At 45.0% G+C, this 24,395-nt stretch overlaps 1 protein-coding gene across 1 annotated transcript in view; it reads right to left on the reverse strand.

Annotated features, from left to right (window-relative positions):
• The window catches only part of MCTP2 (multiple C2 and transmembrane domain containing 2), a 128,455-nt gene that overhangs the window by 26,591 nt on the left and 77,469 nt on the right, over positions 1–24,395 (reverse strand). The window contains exons 15-17 of the mRNA XM_081114885.1: positions 20,489–20,590; positions 19,497–19,571; positions 17,114–17,233 (exon numbers count right to left, since the gene is read on the reverse strand). Coding sequence (XP_080971011.1) covers positions 17,114–17,233; positions 19,497–19,571; positions 20,489–20,590 — 297 coding nt within the window. The remainder of the gene's footprint in view (positions 1–17,113; positions 17,234–19,496; positions 19,572–20,488; positions 20,591–24,395) is intronic.

Genomic DNA, 24,395 nt, shown 5'->3' on the forward strand with positions numbered 1-24,395 from the left:
CCCCAGTAGGGGGGTGCAGGAGGCAGCCAATCAATGATTCTCTCTCATCAATGTTTCTCTCTCTCTCTCTCTCTCTCTGCCTTCCTCTCTAATAAAAACCCAAATCAATACAAATATATTTTTAAAATCCCCATGGTTTGCATCATGCTAACTGGCCACCCTCTACATTTCTTGATGACCTTATTTAAATGGGAAAAGTCAATCGCTCATCTATGGCCTAATAAAAACCCACACCACTCATCAAGGCAGAGCTGCTAGTTGAAAAAGTTGAACAGCTCAAAATGAAATAAGAAAGAAGGCATTTAATATGTTGCAACTGTTGGCTCTTTCCCTCCTAAAATGATCATAATTTCTGGTCAAGGATCAGACAATGAATTTCTCATTATGTGTTTTTTTGTTTGTTTTTTGCAGAAGCTGGTAATTGAGCAGTTGAAAGTCCGATTTGGGTAAATACGTCTTCCAGAGCCATCAGCAAATTCTCTGCTCTGATTAAAGGAAGGGAGGAAAGCATCCTCACACATTTATTCCCCATAGAGCTGGGTATCCTGAAGAGGTCAACACAAAAAAAATTCCATTAAATGTACCAGCAAGCGTCTCACTCATTTCCGAAGCAGAATTGTTGGCACCGGAGCCACCCTCTGTGGTACAAGTCCGATGGGATTCTAATTGTCCACTAAGTGGACAGAACGTTCTAGAAAAGTGTTCTCTGGCCCTAGCTGGTTTGGCTCAGTGGATAGAGCGTCGGCCTGCAGATGAAGGGTCCCAGGTTCGAGTCCAGTCAAGGGCACATGCCCAGGTTTCAGGCTCGATCCCCAGTAGGAGGTGTGCAGGAGGTAGCCAATCAATCAACAATTCTCTCTCATCATTGATGTTTCTCTCACTCCCTCTCCCTTCCTCTCTGAAATCAATAAAAGAAATACACACACACAGACACACACACTCACACTCACACACTCCCTCACATCAACCATCAATGGATCACCAGAATGAAAGTTCAAATGCAAACCCAGCAACTACCCGTTCAAGGTTTGGCCCGTTCTGTTAAAAAAAAAAAAAAATCCGTTGCACCATGAAAATAAATGTATAACCGAAATACACGCGAAAACAACCACCACCAGAAAGAAATCCCCGAAGAAACAACGTTTCTGTCTAATTGTAAACCCCCAAAATAAAGAGTCTGATGACATGTAAAGAAGGGAGTCTCCCTCCACTTTCTTTTTTCTAGGATCCAATCCATGTAGGCACGGAGGGGAAATATTGGCAAAGGCCCTTGAAAAACCAGGAGGCAGATGTCCAGGTAACCGCGACGCCAGGAAACGGTTTATTTTAATAAAGCTATTCTACGCGGCGCCCCAAATCGGGAGTGGCAACGAGGCTGGGGCAAGTCTGAGCTATCACCACCTGTTAGCCTTGAAAAATCAATTAAAGTCACACTTGCATCGAGAGTCCCTTTCCAGCCAATGAAAGTAGCTTCGCCCTGAGACTTGCGGAGAAATGTACATGAAACCTACACTCTAGGCCTTGCATTCCTGCCCTGCCCACTTTCGTATAAACTAACCACCGTAAGACTAGCCTTTGGGGGCAGTGGTAGAAATGGGGGGGTAACGGGGGGGGGCGGGGGGAGAAGGAGACAAAAAGAGAAACGAAAAGAGAGAGAAATCCCTGCTGCTATCGGTCTCATCCTGAGAATCGTGTCTCCTTTTGGTGAATTCCAAAAATTTCTTCAAAAGCTCTCTTTTTTTCCCCCCCACCCCTCCTGCAGAAGACAGAGCTGTGCTCCATTTTCCGTGCAAGAGAAGAGATCTGACTTTGCGAGTTGAAAGGGAGGGCAGGGAAGCCATCCCAAGTGTTTTAGTAATTAAACGAATATGCATAATGAGCCATATGCCCAGAGGGCCTGTTCTTCATGTGGGCCAGATTTTTGTTTGACTTTTTAATTTTTATATACAGATGAGACATCCCGTGTCGGCGCCCGACAGCGTGAGGGAACATGCCATCGGAAGCAGAGACAGGGGACGGTCCACGCAGGGCCCGGAACAGGAGACGCGAGAGAAATTCGCTTCTGAAGATGTGGGTTCGAATGGGTCCCCCCTCGCCTGCAGCCCCCCACCACCCCCCCGTCCCCCGCCTTCCCGCCCGCTCTAGCAATTGTCATCTGCTCAGCGGCTGTAGAAGAGTCGTATAACGAACACACTGACAGCTCTATACAGTTTGAATAAAATACAGTAGCGTCAGTTGAAAAGTGTGAAAATCCCATGGGGCAAACGAAAATTCTTTTTTTTAAAAAAAAGATATTTTTATTGATTTCAGAGAAAAAGGAAGAGAGAGAAATATCAATGATGAGAGAGAATCATGGATCGGCTGCTTCCTGCACGCCCCACACTGGGGATCGAGCCTGCAACCCAGCCAGGCATGTGTCCTGACCGGGAATCGAACCATGACCTCCTGGTTCATAGGTGGATGCTCAACCACTGAGCCACACTGGCCGAGCAAGGATTTCTTTTTTAAAAAAATACTTGTACATCCATCATTCCGACTGCCATCTTGAATTACAGGAAATCCTCCTAAGGAAGCTACATAAATATAATATTGCATGCTCTAGGCCAGCCGTGGGCAAACTACGGCCCGTGGGCCGGATCCGGCCCGTTTGAAATGAATAAAACTAAAAAAAAAAAAAAAAAAAGACCGTACGCTTTTATGTAATGATGTTTACTTTGAATTTATATTAGTTCACACAAACACTCCATCCATGCTTTTGTTCCGGCCCTCCCGTCCAGTTTAAGAGCCCACTGTGGCCCTCGAGTCAGAAAGTTTGCCCACCCCTGCTCTAGGCCCATGGTCGGCAAACTGCGGCTCGCGAGCCACATGCGGCTTTTTGGCCCTTTGAGTGTGGCCCTTCCTAAGCCTTGGGAGGACCCTAATTAAGTTACTAACAATATACCTACCTATATTATAGTTTAAGTTTAAAAATTTGGCTCTCAAAAGAAATCTCAATCGTCGTACTGTTGATATTTGGCTCTGTTGACTAATGAGTTTGCCGACCACTGCTCTAGGCCAGCAGTCGCCAACCACTGGTTTAAGGAAACCTTTGGAGCAACCAGCCTAGGCCACATATATTAGCGATGAGAATTAGAGAAACTCATACCACTTTAAAAATATATATATATATATTTGATTGATTTTAGAGGGGAAGGGAGAGGGAGAGAGAGACAGAAACAGCAAAGATGAAAGAGAATCACTGATCGGACGCCTCCTGCCCACCCCACACTGGGGACCGAGCCTGCAACCCGGGCATGTGCCCTGACCGGGAATCGAACTGACACCTCCAGGTTCATTGGTCGATACGCAACCACTGAGCCAGGCCGGACGGGCGAGGAATTCAGATCTCTCTATGATGCAACTGTGCACAGTGGGTAGAAAATTCTCAGGGAGAAATGCAGGTTTGGCCTCCTCATTTCTACAGCAGCATAGACTGTGACTTAAAGGGATTCAGTATCTTCTCTCACACGTACAGATGCCCAGTATTCCCCAAACCGCCATGGTAAAGGAATAGGTACAATCTTCCTTGAAGCTTTTCAGTCTCATTTAGAAAGTACTCCGTTATAATCAAAGCAACATAAGATATACAGAGTCTGATAACATTACTGCCATCGCCCCTGCTGGTGTGGCTCAGTGGATAGAGCATAGGCCCGCAAACTGAAGGGTCCCAGGTTCAATTCCGGTCAAGGGCACATACGTAGGTTGCGGGCTTGATCCCTGGCCCTGGTAGGGGCGAGTGTGGGAGGCAACCAATCGATGTGTCTCTCTCACATCAATGTTTCTCTCTGTCTCTATCTCTAAAAATCAATGGGGAAGAAAAAAAAACAAATAAAATAAAATAACAAAAAAATGACGGTGTCATCTCTGGACACTCAGGATCCAATAATCATTCTCTAACACAGAGAAGAGCTTTTTATTTTATTTTATTTTATTTTATTTTATTTTAAATATATTTTTATTGATTTCAGAGAGGAAGGGAGAGGGAGAGAAACAACAATAATGAGAAAGAATCATGGGTAGGCTGCCTCCTGCACGCCCCACACTGGGGATGGAGCCCACGATCTGGGCATGTGCCCTGAGTGGGAATCGAACCGTGACCTCCTGGTTCGTAGGTCGACGCTCGACCACTGAGCCACACGGGCCGGGTGAGAAGAGAGCTTTATAAAAAACATGTTTTCACAACATTTGAAATATACAAGGATGATCTGGACAAAGTCAGTAAGTCCTACATGTGGGTCAGTCTTGCACATGCCTAATTCAGGATCAACATTTCAGAATGCAGTGACTTTGTGTTTGTCTGTGAGTGTGAGTGTGTGTGTGTGTGTGTGTGTGTATACATTGGTGGGGGAGGCAGCATAGAGGAAATGTTTCAAGTCCACTCTTTCCCAAAGTCTTTTTTTTAAATATGATTTTTACAGAGAGGAAGGGAGAGGGATAGAGAGTTAGAAACATCGATGAGAGAGAAACATCGATCAGCTGCCTCCTGCACACCCCCCACTGGGAATGTGCTCGCAACCAAGGTACATGCCCTTGACCGGAATCGAACCCGGGACCCTTCAGTCCGCAGGCCGACGCTCTATCCACTGAGCCAAACCGGTCAGGGCTCTTCCCATCGTCTTTAACCAAAATAAGTGAAACGCGAAACGCCCCCATTGGGCATTAGGTCCTTCAGAAAAGACTATGAAAACAAACATGATGGAAAGTCAACGTCAACCCCTGGACTCTGTCCGGCCCCCCCTTCCGAACACAGATACGCCCCCGTTTCCACAACGTAAACACCAGAACGGAATGCAAAGCATGTAGAGGGCAAGTCGTCATGGAGCCCTAAATAACTTCTCCTGCCTCCCTCTGATCCCGGCGGGGCGACTTGATCTAGTGGTCTCAGCGGCCAGACAGATAAACTCCCACGGCAGGCCGAAGACAAAAATTGACAAGGAGCGTCACCTTCCTGGCTGTTTAAATCCTTTAAGGAAGTGTGGGAGCCATTAGAGAGGGAGGGTAATCTTTGCAGAGTGCATTAACACTCTCCGACCTCTGGGACAATAGATCAGGCCGCAGACACATAACGCTTCCCTGAGGCTTTGCAGCCAGTGCCTTTGATCTCTTGTCACTGGTGTGTGACCACAGGTGCCATCTACTGCGGTGGCATCATTCATGAGCACTGCTGTCCACTAGCTCTGGGGCTGGACCGCAATCAGGAAAAAGCAGGAAGCCCTGGCTGGTGTGGCTCAGTGGATAGAGCGTCGGCCTGTGGACTGAAGGGTCCAGGGTTCGATTCCGGACAAAGCCACATGCCTGGGTTGTGGGCTCAAGCCCCAGTAGGGGGTGTGCAGGAGGCAGCTGATCCATGGTTCTCATCATTGATGTTTCTATCTCTCTCCTTCTTCTTTCCTCTCTAAAATCAATAAATTGTTGTGTTTTTTTTTAAAAAGAAAAAGCAGGAAAATCGCTATAATTCTCAGCAATGTTTCTTGTATCTTTAAGATGAGGGCTAAACTTCTGGGCCATAGTCTTCACAACTGTATATATATATATATATATAATTTCAGAGAGGAACGGAGAGGGAGAGATAGAAACATCAACACCCCCTACTGGTGATTGAGCCAGAAACCCAGGCATGTGCCCTTGACCGGAATCGAACCTGGGACCCTTCAGTCGGCAGGCCGACGCTCTATCCCCTGAGCCACACTGGCTAGGGCTGTCTTACTATTTTTTCAAGCTACAATGTCCATTCTGAAAAAGTGACTCAGTCCCGTTACTATGCGTAGGTCATTCGATGAGCAAGGGGCCTGGGGTGGGAGGCCTTTTCAAAACATTGGATGCTTTTTGTCTATAAAATGAGTCACTGAGGGAAGAAACAACGCTGAGATATATGCAAAAGAAAGCCAAGAGGGGGAAATCAAATAAACTCCTCGCACTGCACGCTGTTAAACCTTCATTTATCCTGCGGGCTACACGGCAGGACACGCTGCTCAGCCAGTAACCTACTTCCTGACAAACATCCTGTCCCAACGGCTAATCTCACGGTGGAAGATTGGCCTTGACCATTTATCATAAACATTTTCAAGAACTGCTTACCACGATATATATATATATATATATATATATATATATATATATATATATATATATATATATTTTAATAGATTCGATTTTGGTCAGCTGCTAACAGAGCAAGAACTGAATATTCTTTCTATGAAGGCAGCAAAATAGGTTTTCTGAGGGTCTGACTTGCTTTCTGCTCTCCTCCCTCATGAGTAATTGGAATAGCAATTGAAATAGGATATGAGAAGGCAAGGAGGTTTCGCTTTTCTTGTTTCTTTTCTTTTTCCTTCTCTCCTGCTTTAATTATCAGAAATTCTGGTCCGACAGACGTGGCTCAGGGGTTGAGCGTCAACCTATGAACCAGAAGGTCACGGTTCAATTCCCGGTCAGGGCACATATATGGGTTGAGGGATCGGTCCCCAGTGCGGGGTGTGCAGGAGGCAACCAACCAATTATTCTCTCTCATCATTGATGTTTATCTCTCTCTCTTCCTCTCTCACCCTTCCTCTTTGAAATCAATGAAAATATATTTTAAAAAATAAGAAATTCTGTATCTAACAATATGGTATATACGACCTTATTGGTTTTTAACTTCCCCATAAGACTTAGTGAAATGTTCAGAAGAGAGACAAGACTGAAATAATTTGCTCCAGGCCATCAGTCGTCTGTTGATGACACTCAATATCTAAAGCCTAAAGCATTTAAACCAAAATAATTATATTTTCTTAGAATCAAGGCAGTTTCCCTCGCAAATGTGCACTGCAAAGGTTTTTAAAATGAGACGACAAGAAGAGAGCTGAAAATTAGCTTTATGTTTAAGCAAAATCACTTTCGCCTTAGCATTTTCAGACCCAAACGTAAGAAAAAACTGCAAGTGAAAACAGATATAGTCAGAAAAAGCAATTCAAGAACTTTTGAACCTTAACTAGCAGCAAAGAAACATCTACTGACTGCTTCAACTTTGCTTTGACCATGTCTAATGTCCAAAATAAAATAACAAAAATAATTGAATAAAATGTTATCACAGCCACTATGCCTGGTCTGGTATTTTAAAAGAAATTGTGCATGTTGTACGTTTAACTCTGGATACAATAGCTTTCAAGAAATGTGTGATCCTGCTCCGATTAAAACTAACCTACAATTAGCTGTGGGATGAAATGTCCTCTGGATACAACTGGATTTGACACTTTGATTTGAAGATGTGTCTGTGTGTGCGCACACACACACACACACACACACATACACACTCTCACTGAGCACATTGCCTAAGTAACTTAATACTGAATAGCAAACCATTTCATAAACCTTACCAATGGCATAGGCACCAAATTTTTTGGCTATAGGCTAAGTAAAAATAAAAGGGGGGAAAAAACAGGCTTAAAATGGTAATTTGTGCCTGGCCAGTGTGGGTCAGTGGTTGAGCACCGACCTATAAACCAGGAGGTCACAGTTCGATTCCTGGTCAGGGCACATGCCCGGGTTGCGGTCTCCATCCCCAGTGTGGGGTGTGCAGGAGGCAGCCGATCCATGATTCTCTCCCATCATTGATGTTTCTATCTCTCTCTCCCTCTCCCTTCTTCTCTGAAAACAAATATATATATTTTTAAATAGTAATTTCCCATAGAAAAGCTGTATCCACTCGGCTAGATCTTCCTTGTGCAGAGAGATGAACACAGCACAGAACCGCTGAGAAAATTATTACAGAAACAGAGGAACACTGCAGAACATGAGAATTCCATTTTTTCACTAATGATTTCTGCATGGAGATGACTGTATCAAATTAAAAATAAATTGCTGAACTTAAAATCCCCAAGCAGCAGTCCACAGGAATTCGCCTTCGGGATTTTCGTCATTTATGAGTCTCTATCGCCACCTGCAGGACTATCTTGAAAGTGAACTTGAGCATTGGGCAGGCTATTTGCTGTATTCCCTTTTTTACTTTCTTTTCTCTTTCTCTCTCTTCCCTTCTTCCTCCTTGTGTGTGTGTGTGTGTGTGTGTGTACGTGCGCGTGTGCAATAAATTTCCAGGAAAATCATTTCTTTTTCTTTTGAAAATATGTACACTAGTAAAAGTTTAAAAATCCCCAATAAAATGCAAAGTGAAACTCACAGAAAGAACTGTAGTTACTTGATGGAAGCCACCGGCAGCTAATTTTTTAACAGCGAAACCCCCATCGCACTGTCCATTTTGCAAAGGTGCGTGCCGAGGAGGGAATGAGCCTACAGGGATTTCCTTAGGAAAAATGTGAGGGTGGCAATCCATGGGTTCCAAGGAACGCAGCTTTGGCTATGGAATTGCTTGGGGAAAAGTTTATCATTGCATGTACGTGCCTTAAACTAGAGCAGGGGGAAAAAAAGGCTGCTATCAGTAAATTCATACTGAGTATACTGTGGCTCTTCAAATAAACCAATATAAGATATTATTTCACGCCCTGACCAGTTTGGTTCAGTGGACAGAGTGTCGGCCTGCGGACTGAAAGGTCCCAGGTTCGATTCCGGTGAAGGGCATGTACCTTGGTTGTGGGCACATCCCCAGTAGGGGGTGTGCAAGAGGCGGCTGACCGATGTTTCTCTCTCATCGATGTTTCTAACTCTCTATTCCTCTCCCTTCCACTCTGTAAAAAATCAATAAAATATATATTTTTTTAAAAAAGATATTATTTCACTACAAGTGCCACAAAACACAGACTATCAGCAGCAGCAGCATGGTCATGCCAGGCACCTGACTTAACAACACCAGGTTTTATTCCTCCAGGGTGTATCAACCCTGCAGAGCAGTCAGTCACTCGACAGACTTATAAAATATTCTCCAGCCCTAGCTTGGTTTGGCTCGGTGGATAGAGCATCAGCCTGCAGACTCAAGGGTCCCTGGTTCGATTCCTGGTCAGGGCACATGCCCGGGTTGTGGGCTTGATCCCCCGTGGGGGACGTGCAGGAGGCAGCGGATCAATGATTCTTTCTCATCATTGATGTTTCTCTCTCTCCCTCTCCCTTCCTCTCGGAAATCAACAAAAATGTATATTTTAAAAATATATACCTGTTTTCCAAATGTAAGACTGAAGGAAAAAAAAAGTGTTTTTAACTTTTAATAACAAAATGCATGGATACTGTGTGGATGCAACTCATACGCACAAACCCAGGGTTCCAGAGTTCATGGCCACAGGTCACACACTGCAGACAGGGTGGAGGGGCTGGGATGAGCCAGGAGGCCTCGGGAGACCACGTTACAAAGCCTTCCGTTTCTCCCCTGATGGACGAACATGAAGACCCCTCCGATTTCCCGTTCTGACGGCTCTGTGCGTTTCCAGGCTGTAAAGCAGCGGTTCTCAACCTGTGGGTCGCGACCCCTTTGGCGGTCGAATGACCCTTTCACAGGGGACGCCTAAGACCATCCTGCATATCAGATATTTACATGACGATTCATCACAGTAGCGACATTGCAGTTAGGAAGTAGCCACGAAAATAATTTGATGGTTGGGTCACAACATGAGGAACTGTATTGAAAGGGCCGGAAGGTTGAGAACCCCTGCACAGTTGCCGCGGGGTTTGGTTCTAACACCAATTGAGCAAAGCAGTGTATTTCTCTCCTTTTCCTTTCTATTTTTTTTCTTGGCAAAACGAAACATCTCTGGCAACGAGTTGAAGCAAAAAATTTGAAAAAGCTTGGGCAGAAATAGCAAAGTCATTTTAAAGGGCCAGAAAAAGGTGGACTGGGGGTTTGAGGAAAATTCCAGGGAGATTATAAAGTCAGTAAACACTGGAGAGCAGGCGGGGGGACCTTTTTTCTGCCAAAGGCCATTTGGATATTTATAGCATTGTTTGTGGGCCATACAAGATTATCAACTTAAAAAATTACCCTGCTCTGTATTCCGTCAAACGTTTAACTCACCCCTAATGCCTCAGCAAGGCTGGACCAATTGATTTCTTGGGCCTAACACGGCCCGCGGGCCAGACGTTCCCCACCCCTTCTGCAGACAAACATGGCTTAGTCAGCGGTTCTCAACCTTCTGGCCCTTTAAATACAGCTCCTTATGTTGTGACCCAACCATAAAATTATTTTCGTGGCTACCTCATCACTGTCATGTGGCTACTGTGATGAATCGTCCTGTAAATATCTGATATGCAGGATGGTCTTAGGCGACCCCTGTGAAAGGGTCGTTCGACCGCCAAAGGGGTCGCGACCCACAAGTTGAGAACCGCTGGCTTAGATGGTGAAGTCTTCAGTGGAATTTCGATTTGCCTTTGTACCTCTTTTTCCTAAAAGTGAAAGCTAGGCTATCAGGCCAATGAAACACGTCCCCCCAGATTAGACCTATTATTGAAAAAGCCGACGACACAACCCGGGGATAGCAGGCGAGAGAGCCAACACACACCTTCCTAAATCATAAATCAAATGGCAAAACACTAACCCCAGCGCAGTAAACCCTCACCAGCCCACAAAGAAAAGAAGGTTTCTCTCCATAAACATCGGAGCGGGCGGGCGGCCAGAATGGCTGCCAGGCTCTCTTGGAAGTGTCACCTGGGGTGGGTCTAATTACAGGCCCCCCAGCCAGCACGCCTGCCTCGCACAGCAATGAAAGGGCCGTCCGCTCGCCAAGCCCAGCCCGAGAAGGGGGGGCACAGGCCACCTGATGGGGAGCCCAGAGATCAGCCGGGTAGGCTAACGCAAGGACAGCTCAGAAACAAATGACACAGCTCGGACTGAAAAAAAGGGGGAAAAAAAGGCCACATCAAATGAGCCAGAAATCAAAGTGCTGAGCATGTTGTTCAACAGGTCGAAACTGACGCAGGAAATTGGTTATAACTGCTTTCTCACACACCAGCTGCCTCCCTTCTCTCTCTCTCTCTCTCTCTCTCTCTCTCTCTCTCTCTCTCTCTCTCCCTCCTTCCCTCCCTCCCTTCTTCTTCTTCTGTCTCCCTCCTTCCATTCCTCCATCTTTTTCATTTCTAATATTCTTTTCAATTTTTGCACCAGACAAAATGTTTGCTCATTCCCAGTATCCCATACACAAGCAGATGGAAAGGGAAGGGAAAGTACTCAGCTCTGTAAAAAATACAAAATTAAATCTCCCCGGATCTGGGGCCTGTGGATCAGGGTTAGAGATCTGCCAGGGCCCTCCCTCCTCCCCCAGGTCTCCGTCTGCTGGTCACCTTTTGGCCACTTGGCTCATGGGCACCAACCCCTGGGGGGGCGGGGGACAGGATTAAGAAAAAGCTAGGAAAACGCACGTCCAAACAATGATGATGATGATGTTGTTGTTAGTTGTCTATGGATGTTGCCCTCTGATGGGGTCCACAGGCGGTCAGAGCAGGAGTTGGAATAAAAAGAAAGCAGTGCCCAGCCCCAGTGGTTGAGTGGTTGAGCATCGACCTATTGGACCCAGGAGGTCACAGTTCAATTCCTGGTCCAGGGCATATGCCCAGGTGGCAGGCTCGATCCCCAGGAGGCAGGCGATCCATGATTGTCCCTCATCATTGATGTTTCTATCTCCTTCTCTCTCTCTCCCTTCTGCTCTGAAATCAACAGAAATGTAAAAAAAGCAAGGGGTGTAATCTCTGTCCACCCCCTTCTTGTGTTTCTTCGGCGCTCAATTTGACCACAAAGTGGAGAGAAGCTGGAGGAAAGATTGGGGGAGGGAGGGCGAAGGAGGTGGGAATGGGTGCTGGGGAGAGAAGACTAGAGGGGGACCATAAGATGGATGACTGCTTATATGAAAATGTCATCTTTGCACCTCAGTGTCTCACAGTGTATGAGACGCTGGACAATAATGGTTGTGGAAAGGGAGGGAGGGAGAGGGCAGAACCTGAGGACAGGGGCCAAGCATTGGCTGGGTCAAGGAATGGCATGACTTCCCAGGAGTCTTCTCTTCATTCTCTGAACTTCAGGATCAAGTTCAGATCAATAGTCGCGATTCTCGGCACAGCAGAACCAGACGGAATGAATCCACTGGAATCTGCAGAAGGCCATGGCTCCTCACCAGACCACGCACAGAAAGCAGAAAGTGTGCTGGCATCCCAACAGAAAACTCAGGATTGGCATGATGGTGAAAGAGGGTTCCCATAGAGGGCTGGACCTACAGGACACAACGGGGCATTACCCATTCACCTCTTATCTAACGGGGCCATGTGGAGATCGGCATGTACCTAGGATTAAAAAATCCGGGGTTAAAATAAAATAAAGATCTAACGCTTGCTAGTCAAAATCAAGACGCTCCCAAAATGCCAACTGATTTTCCTCGGTGGAGCCACGATTCTGTCCGGAAGTAAAATTTAATTATGGAGCTGAAAATATAAACATGAAAATATGCTCAAATAGGTAAGACTCTCCTTTCACATTTTCAACAGAGAGTCTTTTAATGCAATTACTGTAATTTTATTAAATGGCATAATTAGTTAATGCCTGAGAAGTTGTCAATGGAAGGTGCAATTATGTTGTAAAAATTATAACCACCATTTGCAATAATGGATTGTTCGTAGAAAAAAATGCTGAGAAAAACATTTAACATATTTTGAAAAGTATATAATGTGGTCCTTTGTGGAAAGGAAAGTTTGGGAAATCATCTGAAATGTTAAATAAATCAAATAATAAGCTGTCAAATAGTTTAAGCATTTTATGTATTTATATATTTTGCATATAAGCATATAAAGGTATGCATTTAAAAATATTTTGCCCTAGCCGGTTTGGTTCAGTGGATAGAGCATCAGCCTGCAGACTGAAGGGTCCCGGGTTCGATTCTGGTCAAGGGCACGTGCTGGAGTTGTGGGCCCGATCCCCAGTAGGGGGCGTGCAGGAGGCAACCGACCAATGATTATCTCTCATCATTGATGTTTCTCTCTCGCTCTCTCTCTTCTTCTCTGAAATCAATAAAAATGTATTTAAATATATATATATAGATAGATATAGATATATATAGGCATATATATCTATATCTATCTATCTATATATATATATATATATCTATATCTTCCCAGCTGGTGTTGCTCAGTGGTTGATCCTTGACCTATGAACCAGGAGGTCACTGTTCAATTCCTGGTCAGGGCACATGCCTGGTTGTGGGCTCGATCCTTAGTGGGGGCGTGCAGGAGGCAGCCAATCGATGATTGTCTCTCATCATTGATGTTTCTATCTCTCCCACCTCTCCTTTCCTCTCTGAAATAAAAAAAGAACTTCTGCTCCAGGGAAAGTGATTATTGTAACTTTTTTCAGCTTCAGGGAAATCCTGTGAGTCTTTGAGCTACAACTGCACAAACACCTACCAAACAGACAGTGAGGTCTGCTTTCCACATGTGACTGTGACTTCCAGTGGACGGAGAAACAGCTGCTGAAATTTAATCATAGGTAGGTACATCTAGTTGCGAATACACTGGTGATAGGACTTAAAGAAAAGGTACATTTTTTAGACAGAGCTAACCCACAAATATCTAAGGCTTAAAAAAAAAATTTTGACCAGCACTATGTTAATAGTTCATTTGAAAACAGATTTTCAATTAATGTTGAAAATTAATGTTGTCATTAATGTTCCTTGGGCCACGGAAGGGATCCTAGACAAGCGATCCGTAAGATTTCATATTAAAATTGTTCCTAAACTGTACTCACAAGATGTTACACAGAGAAATGTTTTTGTTTCCCAAATGCCCCCTGCTTGTGTGTGCGTGTGCGTGTGCGTGTGCATGCATGCGTGCGTGTGTGTGTGTGTGTGTGTGTGTGTTGTGTGTGTTGGAAAGGTTAGTTCTGTTATTGCTGCTCTTGCTTTTAAGTTATTTTTACTCTTTTTAAATATTTCTTTCATTGATTTCAGAGAGGCAGGGAGAGAGAGATAGAGAAACATCAGTGATGAGAGAGAATCACTGATCAACTGCCTCCTGCACGCCCCCTACTGGGGACCAAGCCCACAACCCGGGCATGTGCCTTGACCGGAATTGAACCCTGGGCAGGCCAATGCTCTATCCACCAAGCCCAACAAGCTAGGGCTAAGTTTAATATGAAATCATTTCTCAAAATTCTGGGATCTCTACACACGAAGATTTCTGAATATGCTAAATATGGGATATCACTAAGAAAGTCGAGAATTGTATTTTTAACTTTATTGGGGTGAGCGCGGGAGGGCGGGGGGGGGGGGAGCGCGTGATTGATGCTTTAAATTAAGCATCATATTACAGGCCCTGTCAGCTCTGAAGAATACGTTCTTCATTTTTCTGCACTTAAAACATTCAGGGAAAAGTCACAGATGTGAGAAGCCCAGCTTTATGAAGATGCCCATTGATATATGGCAGATTTAGATTACTTCTTAACATCAAACGTCCAAGAAAAAATTTAATAAAACAAGGAATCTATCAATGCCCCACAGACTTGCCTCCCTGGCTGCAATAGGTGTGGGCCTGCGGGACTGGCAGGACAGCAAACTACACAAACGCAGCCCTTTTCTGCAGCATTGAGGGGGCCTTTGCTGTCTTAAATAATCTTCTGAGGATGCCATCTGTCAAATGAAGGCTGTATTGTCCTAGGAAAAAATTAATGCATTTATGCCATAATGTATCTTTGGGTCTTTTAACATATAATATTGGGGTGTGAGAAATTTAAGTACCCGATAGAAAACCAAACCAAACCAAACCCAAACACCCACAAGATATAATTGATTCTATAATGCCCATATCACAATGCAACATTACCTTTTGAAAACAAATTCAATTCATATATATATATATATATATATATATATATATATATACATATATATATATGTATGTGTGTGTATGTATATATGTATGTATGTGTATGTATATATATGTATGTGTGTGTGTGTGTGTGTATATATATATATATATATATATATATATATATATATGTTATACCAAACCAATAAAGCTCAGAAAAGGACATAAAAATGTCTAGAAAAATGTAGAGGAAAGAGAAAGACTTAAAAAACCTAATGAGCAAAATTTCCCATCATCACTCTAACAAAAACATTGAGCCAGCAGAAGCGTGGTTTGGTGGAATGCTCTGGCCACTCCAAGAAAGCCCAAATTTAATTTCTTACAATAACAACGAATTCAACAGCATACAGCAACATCCACACTTGTAGTGTATTAAAGAGAATTCAAGCGAACTTTCTTCGTTTACTATTGGGAATACAACCCCAATGTCTATGTGGGTAGGACTGACCCCATGGTAGGGGAGGTTTATGCTTGGACCGTCCAACAAGATTAAAGTTATTTCATGTCGGCCCATCCACTTCTGACCGGCCACCACGGGACTAGGTCTTAACAGACTGCTTTTCTTCAATGCCTGCTTTCATCAAGATATGATATATTCATAAACACATCCAAAGGAATCTCGAAGACGGATGGTTTGCTTTCATAAAGTCTTTAAAATTAACAGCCAGAATATACTAAACATGATCCTGTAACATTCTTCCTTTGTGTCATCTGAAAACAGAGACATTAACATGATATTAACAGGCTCTTTCATGTTATCTGACAAAACAGAAGGGAGAACAAAATTCCTACACCTTTGCCCTTAGCGTGTGGGGCTAGTGGGACTCCCAGGACCTGGAGGAGAAGGAAAAGCCCCGTGGGGACTGCTTCACCCAAAGGGTCCTCTTCACACCTGTGGAGGGAACCCTGACACACCGCAGCCCAATCCTACATAATGAAAGCCTAATATGCAAATCAACCGTTTTGCAGAATGACCGGTTGCTATGATGTGCACTGACCACCAGGGGGCAGACGCTCAATGCAGGAGCTGCCCCCAGTCCGCAGGCTCCAGGCCAGCCAAGGCGGGTGCCAGCAGGGGCCCCTCCAAATGCCCCACAAATAGATCCTGATCACCAGTCAGGCCTGGGGACCCTACCCGTGCACAAATTTCATGCACCAGGCCTCTAGTTTCTAATATATAAAGGCCTCCAGCCAGGCCAGTGTGGCTCAGTGGTTGAGCATCAACCTATGAACCAGGAAGTCATGGTTCCATTCCCAGTCAGGGCACATGCCTGACTTGTGGGCTTGATCCCCAGTGTGGGGTGTGCAAGAGGCAGCCAGCCAATGATTTTCTGTCATCATTGATGTGTGTGTGTGTCTCTCTCTCTCCCTCTCTCCAATCAAAAAATATATATATTTAAAACTGAAAACAGCGTGTTTAAGTGAGCACTTTCTACCCCAGTACCTTCAGCACAACCCAGAGAGAGAGGTTATGCCTGCATCATTCCTACTTGATTCTGTACTTTTTCCAATGATGTCCAATGGAAACTAACCCCCCCCGCCCATAGAGTGGGGCCTCCCGCAGTCTCATGAAACCAGGGATCCTTGCAAAATCACAGTCTGGAGCCCAGCACGAAGAGCACCCCTTTATCTTCTGTCCCACGGGCCCCCGAGATTTGAGGGCAACATGGCAGCCTGCGTCTGCACAAGGAACGGCCCAGCAGAGGGAACAGACCATGCACCCCCCGTCCAAGCTCCGCTCCCCATCAGAAGTCCCCACACAAGACAACCTGGTCCTCCTCCTGGGGTATAATCTTTCCTCAGATCAGCCCGGCAGCCCATTAATCATGGCTGTCATTCTCCTGCACGACCCCGGGCAACCGAGCTGTTTTGCTACAACTCCCCGTGCCAGAAACGAAGCTCCAGAAAGAGGAAACGCTCTGCTCCTGGCAGAGGCCGGCTGGGGTGCCCATTGGAAGAAGCCACCAATGGTGTTGACTTTCCTTTTTTTGCCCAGAACATTCCATGGAAAGTTTGTAAGAGAACTCGGGTAGGAAGTGGAGGTAGAGAGGCTGAAGAGGAACCCAACATGTGACCGAGGTACGTGCCCTCGCCCGGAATCGCACCTGGGACCCTTCGGTCCCCAGGCCGGCGCTCTAACCACTGAGCCACACCGGCCAGGGCCCATTTAGGTTTTTCAGTTTCCTTCCAGGTATGAACTGTTACGAGGTTCTGTGTTGCATTTTGCTTCCTGCCAGTTAACATAAAGCCCGTGTTCTGCACGTGAACTTGGGCCCCGGAAACGAACAACATGAGCCTGAGAGAGGCCGCTCACCACAAACGCGATGGAGCTCCTCAGCGTGGACTCCCACTGGAAGCAGCTTTTCAGGAACTGGAGTGTATTCCATATCGCCATGGTGATCCTTTTCACGCGGTCCACATCTCTGGATAAGATCTGGTCGGAAGACACGGGAAACAGGGAAGGAGATTTGAATGCTCCACGCAGTCGGTGTGGATCAGGCAGCCTGGTCGTCTCCATTGTATGCTGTATTGCTGCCCATTAGAAAGCAGAGGGGAAAAGTCCTCGTGCTTCTTCTAAAATTCTTTATTTAAAGTCCGATCATCCAGACAGGAAAAGGGAATGCGATGCATTGGATGGCACCGTTGATAGAGGAGGAGCTCTTTGAATCGTGTTCATCACCAAACTGAGCTGGAAGAAAATGACAGAAGCCAGGCATCTGGGGGGTGTGAGTGTGTGTGTCTGTGTGTGTGTGTGTAAAGAGAGAGAGAGAGCGAGAGAGAGAGACAGAAAGACAGAGAGTGGGAACAAGTGGCTACCTATTTAGTTTAGAAGGAAATGGACAATTTATAATAGCAATGTGCAGGCATTTTAACTAATCGGGTCTAGAGGAAAAAGTCTATAGGAGCCCTAGCCGGTTTGGCTCAGTGGATAGAGCATCAGCCTGCGGACTTAAGGGCCCCAGGTTCAATTCCGGCCAAGGGCACATGCCGGGGTTGTGGGCTCGATCCGCCCCCCCACCCCCCTCAAGTAGGGGACATGCAGGAGGCAGCTGATTCATGATTCTCTCTCATCATTGATATTTCTCTCTCTCCCTTCCTCTCTGAAATGAATTTTAAAAAAAGTCTACAGGCAAGGCTAGCTCTGGCAAAGGAATGCGGTTCTCCCATCTCCCAGCTGTGTGGCCTTGGGCTGGTTTCTTAACCTCTCTCTTAGGCCCTGTACCAATCTTGACTGTGGAGAGAGTGCTTGTCACATAGTTAAGTGCTTTTAAGCATTTGCATCAGAAGCAAAAGTTCCGATCTTATGAGAAGGAGGGGACACCTAGTGGTGAGAGGTACTTGGGGAGGATCCTAACAGACCCCAGGACCCCAGCCCCACCCCCTGGCGCTCTCAGAGCCCGAAGCCACCCCACCACGCGGTGGTCCCTGTTTGGCAAAGGAAGTGTCTTTTCTCCCAGTTGCAGGCGGATTCATTTCGGTTTGTTTGCCAAAGCAGCTACCCCACCTCAGGGTTTAACTTTCAAGTAAACAGAGCCCAACAGGCAATACTAATACTAATAAAAATAAAAAAATAAGAGGTCGCCTCCGATTACACCAAGTAAACATGACAGCCCCTGTTACTGCAGACCAAGCAAAACACTGGGACGTTCCCTCCAGAGGGTGGCGGGGGCCTGGCCCGAGTGCGCCCAGAAGTTCATGGGAAACAAAAGGATGATAAGACGCCCTCTCTATGTAACGGCTTTATGTCATCCACAGCTGCTCACCCCACAGGACGCGGGGGAAGCAATAAATACTTTGAAAAGGGGACACTTTGTTCTGCATTGCAGGACGACAGAGGGACAATAGGGACAGAGCGAAACCCCGAAGGCTGTCTGCACAGGACAGGGAGGGGCCCGGAGATAAATGGGAGAGTCACGCCTGACCAAGAATGTGCCACTTCCCCTCCTGGGCTCTGGGCCTCACTTCTGGTTGAAGTGAGGACAGAAGAATTCAGGGAAACAGAGAGAGACAGGCCATTCCGAACGGGGGGAAGTAGCAGCGCCCCCCGAATTCAGACAATACAAACGTGGTAGGAGAAGCTGTGGGAGTCCCAGGCTAGACGTCCCTAAGATCCCCTGGGTTAATTTCTTTATGACTGGAAAGGCCAGAATATCTCCCCGAGACGCTGAAGGATGGGGACAGACACGGCTGCGGTTAGAGGAAGGTGGGCAGGGCACGCAGATCTGGGGAACGCGTACGGACGGGGGCCTGTGGCTAGGAATTCTGTTCATAGGATGATTCAGGAGGTTAACGGAGGGCTGACACCTTCTATCTCATCCAACAGATATCGGCTGCGTCTTTCCCTTCTTATGAAGCTGACTGAAGTCCTTGTTTTGGGAGAGAAGCGGGGAAAGGAGAAAGGAGTGGAGAGGTGGGGACTGAGAACGACAGAAGAGATAGAAATAGAGATAAATTAGATAGAGATATAGAGGTGTAGAGATAGAGATGGTGATAGAGGTAGAAATAGAGATAGAGATAAAGATAGAGATAGAGATAGAGATAGAGGACAGGAAAGAAAAGGAGGAGGAAGGAGGAGGAGGAAGAGGAGGAGGAGGGAGATGGGAAGGGGAAGGGGAGATTCGAGCATATAATGACAGCCAGCACTCCAGGTCCCGCATGCTGAGTGCACCCACAGCCAGCTCACCACAGAGACCTACCTTTTTGGACAGCTTGCGGCTGTCTTCAACAAAGCGCTTTTCCCTGGGCGTAAAGGTCCTGATACTGGCTTTGACCTAGAAAGACATCCTTGTTAAAAAGGGAGGCATTTCTGTGGATTTCATTCCTCTCCTTCTCCTATTCATGAATGGGAAGGACCGGGAAACCAATCTGTTATACCCCTAAGGCCCTGGTGGGGAGTGGAGAACGGTGCCCCCCCCCCCCCGCAACCCCCACGCTCTGCATGTGTGTGTGTGTGCATGTGTGTGTGTGGGGGGGTCTCATTGCATGAACTTCACTTGGGTGGGGGAGACCAGATCTGGTCTTGGAAGGCGACAGGATGTCTGCAAACCAACGGAGATATTTAAACCACCGCAGAGATCAGCTTCATGAAGTTCTCAGGCTAAAGTCTCTGAATAGGAAAACCTCCCTTCACGTCACAGTTTTGAGCTGTTTTCACCAGTCACACCTGGCATGTGAAAATGAGCTTCTGGGTTATAAACCTATTTTGTACAGAAAAATCTCATTTCCTCTCCATGATCTGGAAAAACAGGATGAATACCAGTTGAGAACTGGAGTGTCCAGTACGGATTTGATGGTTGAAGGGTTTTTTGTTGTTGTTTGTTTTAAATATGTTTTTGTTGATTCCAAAGAGGAAGGGAGAGGGGGGGAGAGAGAGAAACATCAATGATGAGAGAGAATCATGGATCGGCTGCCTCCTGCACGCCCCACATGGGGATCAATCCCGCTACCCAGGCATATGCCCTGATTGGGAATTGAACTGTGACCTCCTGGTTCATAGGTGAACAATCAACCACTGAACCACACTGGCCGGGCAATGGTTGGGTTTTAAAACACTGTTCTCTTTCGCTCTCTCTTTCCCTCTCTCCTTCACTCTCCCTCTGTGCAAACATTCTATAAAACATTTTACACGGATTTGAGTCTCTTAGGCTGGCCACCTTCCCCATTAGGTATATGGCCCAGTTAGACTTACCGGATTATAGATGAGATCCATCTCCAAGTAAATGACCCCTTTAAAAGCTTGTTCTAAATCTTTATTCTTCAATACGTAGCAATTCGTTTGTCCATCTCGAATCTGTTGTAAGCAATAGATAACATACAAACGTTTGCTGGGGTTTACACTACACAAACTCACAGAGTTGAGGATGCAAGACGCACACACAGATGAAACACCTATTAGGCAAATATTAACATCATCTTAAATCAACTTGTCATTGTAGCGTGCTCTTACAGTCGATTAAAAGCTAAAGCAACAATTACCAGGTTGATACTGATGATCTAAATGGAAAATTAGTGGCCTGGATGATTACGGCATCTCCATGGGCTTTCCTTCAAAAATCTCAGAGGTTATACATTTCTATTTATTAAAACAAGATAAATATTCCACAAAATCCCTGGCCAGTATTCCTCAAGACGGCCAAGGTCGTGGGAAAACGGAAACTCTTGGGAACTGTCACAAATCGGAAGACTTTGGAGATAAGACGACGAAATGCCAAGTGTGGCAGGTCCCCTGGGCTGGACGCTGGAACAGAAAAAGGACAGCATCGGGAAAGCCGGTGGCATTCAAACAAAGGCCACAGGTTAGTTAACAGAAATGGACAATGCCGGGTTTGGTGGGATTTTAGTTTTTGTTGTTGTTGTTCTCTTTCTCGTTGTTGTTTAGTTTTGACCAGTGCATCATGGGTATAAAAGCTGTCAACATTAGGGGCATGAGGAGAGAGAATCACGAATCGGCTGCCTCCTGCACGCCCCCTACTGGGGATGGAGCCCGCAACCCGGGCCTGTGCCCTGACCGGGAATGGAACTGTGACCTCCAGGTTCATAGGTCGACGATGCTCAACCACTGAGCCACGCCGGCCGGGCCAAGCCATATTTTCATTGACTGTTGCTGTCACTCCAAGCGCTCGGCACAAGGGTTCTTATAAACAGAGGTGGAAATGAGTCGAGTAAGTCAGGGCGGGAAACAGAGCCATTCCACTTTACAAGGGAGGGGTCACCTTCCTTCCCGAAGTCACCCCACCTCTCCAGATTGAATGGGCCCTCCACAGAGAGATGGCTTTCCTGGCCGGCGGCGAAGAGGAAGGGGGTGCCCCATAAAGACCTAGGTTTCCTTCCGAAACGGGTTCCAAACAGGATTCGGAGCTTCCTCTTATGTCCGCGGTCTCACTTAATAAATTGTGGGTGTGAAAGTTGAAAGAAATAAATACAAAAGCGGCGTGACCGTTTGCCAAGCTGACTGGCGTCCAAGTGAGCTTTGCCTCGACCCACAGGCATTGTATGCTGTTATCTTAAAATTTCCATGATTTCTTTAGGGTCAGAGGAGGTCAAACAGAAGAACAAGAGGTATCAGTATAAAAAGAAATATTTTATAGTAAAAGAAGTTTTTTTTGTGTTTTTTTTTTTTTTTTTTTTTTGGTGCGTGTGCATGTTTTTTAATTTGGTAAATGATCGTTTCCTCTTTCTCAATGTCCTACCATTGTGTCAGCAAAACACAGAATCCACCTAGGGACATTAAAGTAATCAGACTGTCCATTTCCTTGGAACACTGGGCATTTTTATTTAACACACAGCAATTCCGCAGTAATAAAAAGGCCTCAGATATAATTAAGGCTATTCCTGTTTGGCACTTGAATATCATATTACTTTAAAATATATAAATTACAAGTTGAAACCTTTTTTTTAAAGTTTGAAAAATAACGGGAAAAAATATGAAAGTTTCTCTGAACTTCCAGAGTTCTTCCCCCTAGATGGAAACTAGATAGAAAATTTCTAAGTTTTTATTGAGACTTTACATTCATAAACTATATGGACGTTGCAACTTCATTTAGCATCTGTCAATATGATTCAGATTTAAAAGTTTATAGTAGTATATGGATCTGCCTCATTTCTTTGAAGTGCTATAAATATTCAAAATATAAATAATCCACACACTTTCTGAATTTTCCTGTTGATTCCACTCTTTCTGGCTGGCTGCTAGAAGGAAAATCTTTGGGGAAAAGGTCGCGTATAAGGGAAGAGGAAATATGCTACTTTGCATGTGGAATAGGCTGGGTTTAGGAATAGATCCATGTGTTTAAATATTTAGTATTATAATTAAACACTGAAAATAATAACCTATTATTACAATGGGGAATGTTTCCCATATATTTTTTATGCATAAATGATTTTCTGTATTTTGATCAAACGTTTTCTAGGATAGAGTCCAAGAAATGGAATGTAGATAGTTCATGAATATGATCTTTTTTTTTTTAATTTTATTTTATTGTTTAAAGTATTACAAATAGTAGTACATATGTCTCCTTTTTTTCCCCATTGACCTTCCCCCGGCCTCCCCTACCCCCCGGCACATGCTCCCAGCATCTATATTATTTTTTTAAATTCAAAAGATAAGAGAGTGAAAATATATACCTTAACATAAGACTGAAAACTAGGTGTCATTCACAAGCCATTTCTGTGTACTTGTCACTGTTTTCCCTGATTATTTCACACCCACCTCTGAGATATATAAACTTTTTAAATTCACATTTTACAGATTAGGTACCTGAAGAACAGAGGAGTTATGCATCCCCAGAAATAAATCCCTAGAGGTGGAATTGCTGACTCACAGGATATATCTATTTTGATGGCTTTCCCTCCTACAGCGCTGTATCCATTTATACTCCTAGCCTCTGTGAACCAAACCAGCCATTTCCTTACAACGCTGGGCACCTTTATTTCATATACAGCAATTTCACAGGAATAAAAAGGCCTCAGGTTGTTTTAATATCTACTCTTTTTATAACTAATGAGAATGAACATTTTCTCTCCGAAGTTTATTAACAGTGGGCCGTGGTACGACTGGGAGACCAGACAGACCTAGATTCAATTCCCACGTCTGGCATTTAGCATCTGTGTGGCCAGGGGTAATTATATCTCTTCAAGTCTCAGACGCTGCTCTACAATAGATACCCAGAATACAAATGCTCCAAGATACGTGCTATGTTACATTTTAATCCATTTTATCAAGGTGCCTTCTACAAGGCTTGTACCAAGTCATGCTCTCTCTGATAGTATTTGAGAGTCCTTTTTCTTTTTAAATATATTTGTATTTATTTAAAAAAGGAAGGGAGAGGGAGAAAGAGAGATGGAAACATCAATGATGAGAGAGAATCATGGATCGGCTGCCTCCTGCACGCCCCCCACTAAGGATCGAGCCCGAAACCGGGGCATGTGCCCTGACTGGGAATGAACCATGATCTCCTGGTTCATAGGTCGACGCTCAACCACTGAGCCACACCTGTTGGGCGAGAGTCTTTTCCTACATTTCGTGATCACTCCTAGTGAAAAATCTTTACTATAGGTGTCAATCGGACTGCTTACACTAATTTAATGACTTGATGTAAAGGTGATGAAGGTGACAGCTTACACTGTAAGTGCTTACGGGATGCTATACGGCAATCACTTTACATTGGCCAAACTGTGTAAAGCCTCACCCCAAACCTCCAACGTCGGTATCATGACAATTATCTTCATCTCATCACAGAAACAGAGAGGTTTAGCAACCTGGAAAATCACACAGCCCGAGAAGGAGAAAGACCGGATGCCAAACCAGGTGGCCAGCTCCCTCGTCTATTCTCCAAATAATCATAATCTCGTCTGAATAAAGCACAAGCCACTCATAGGATTATTAGTTTAACTGCTCTGATCCCTACCTCTTCAAATTAATGTTTCTGCTGGGTAGACACGTCTTTTCTTTATGGATGAAAAAAAAACACACCTTTTCTATGTTGGTGATATTATTCATTTTTTTTTTAAGTTTCCACTCATACTCCTCAATAAAATTTAGGTGTGTTATTCCTAGTGATCCCTATATTTCTTGTTCTTTCATAATTCCTAATGTG

This window comes from Myotis nattereri (genome assembly GCF_964212035.1).
Source record: "Myotis nattereri genome assembly, chromosome: 21".
NCBI classification, from domain to species: Eukaryota; Metazoa; Chordata; class Mammalia; order Chiroptera; family Vespertilionidae; genus Myotis; species Myotis nattereri.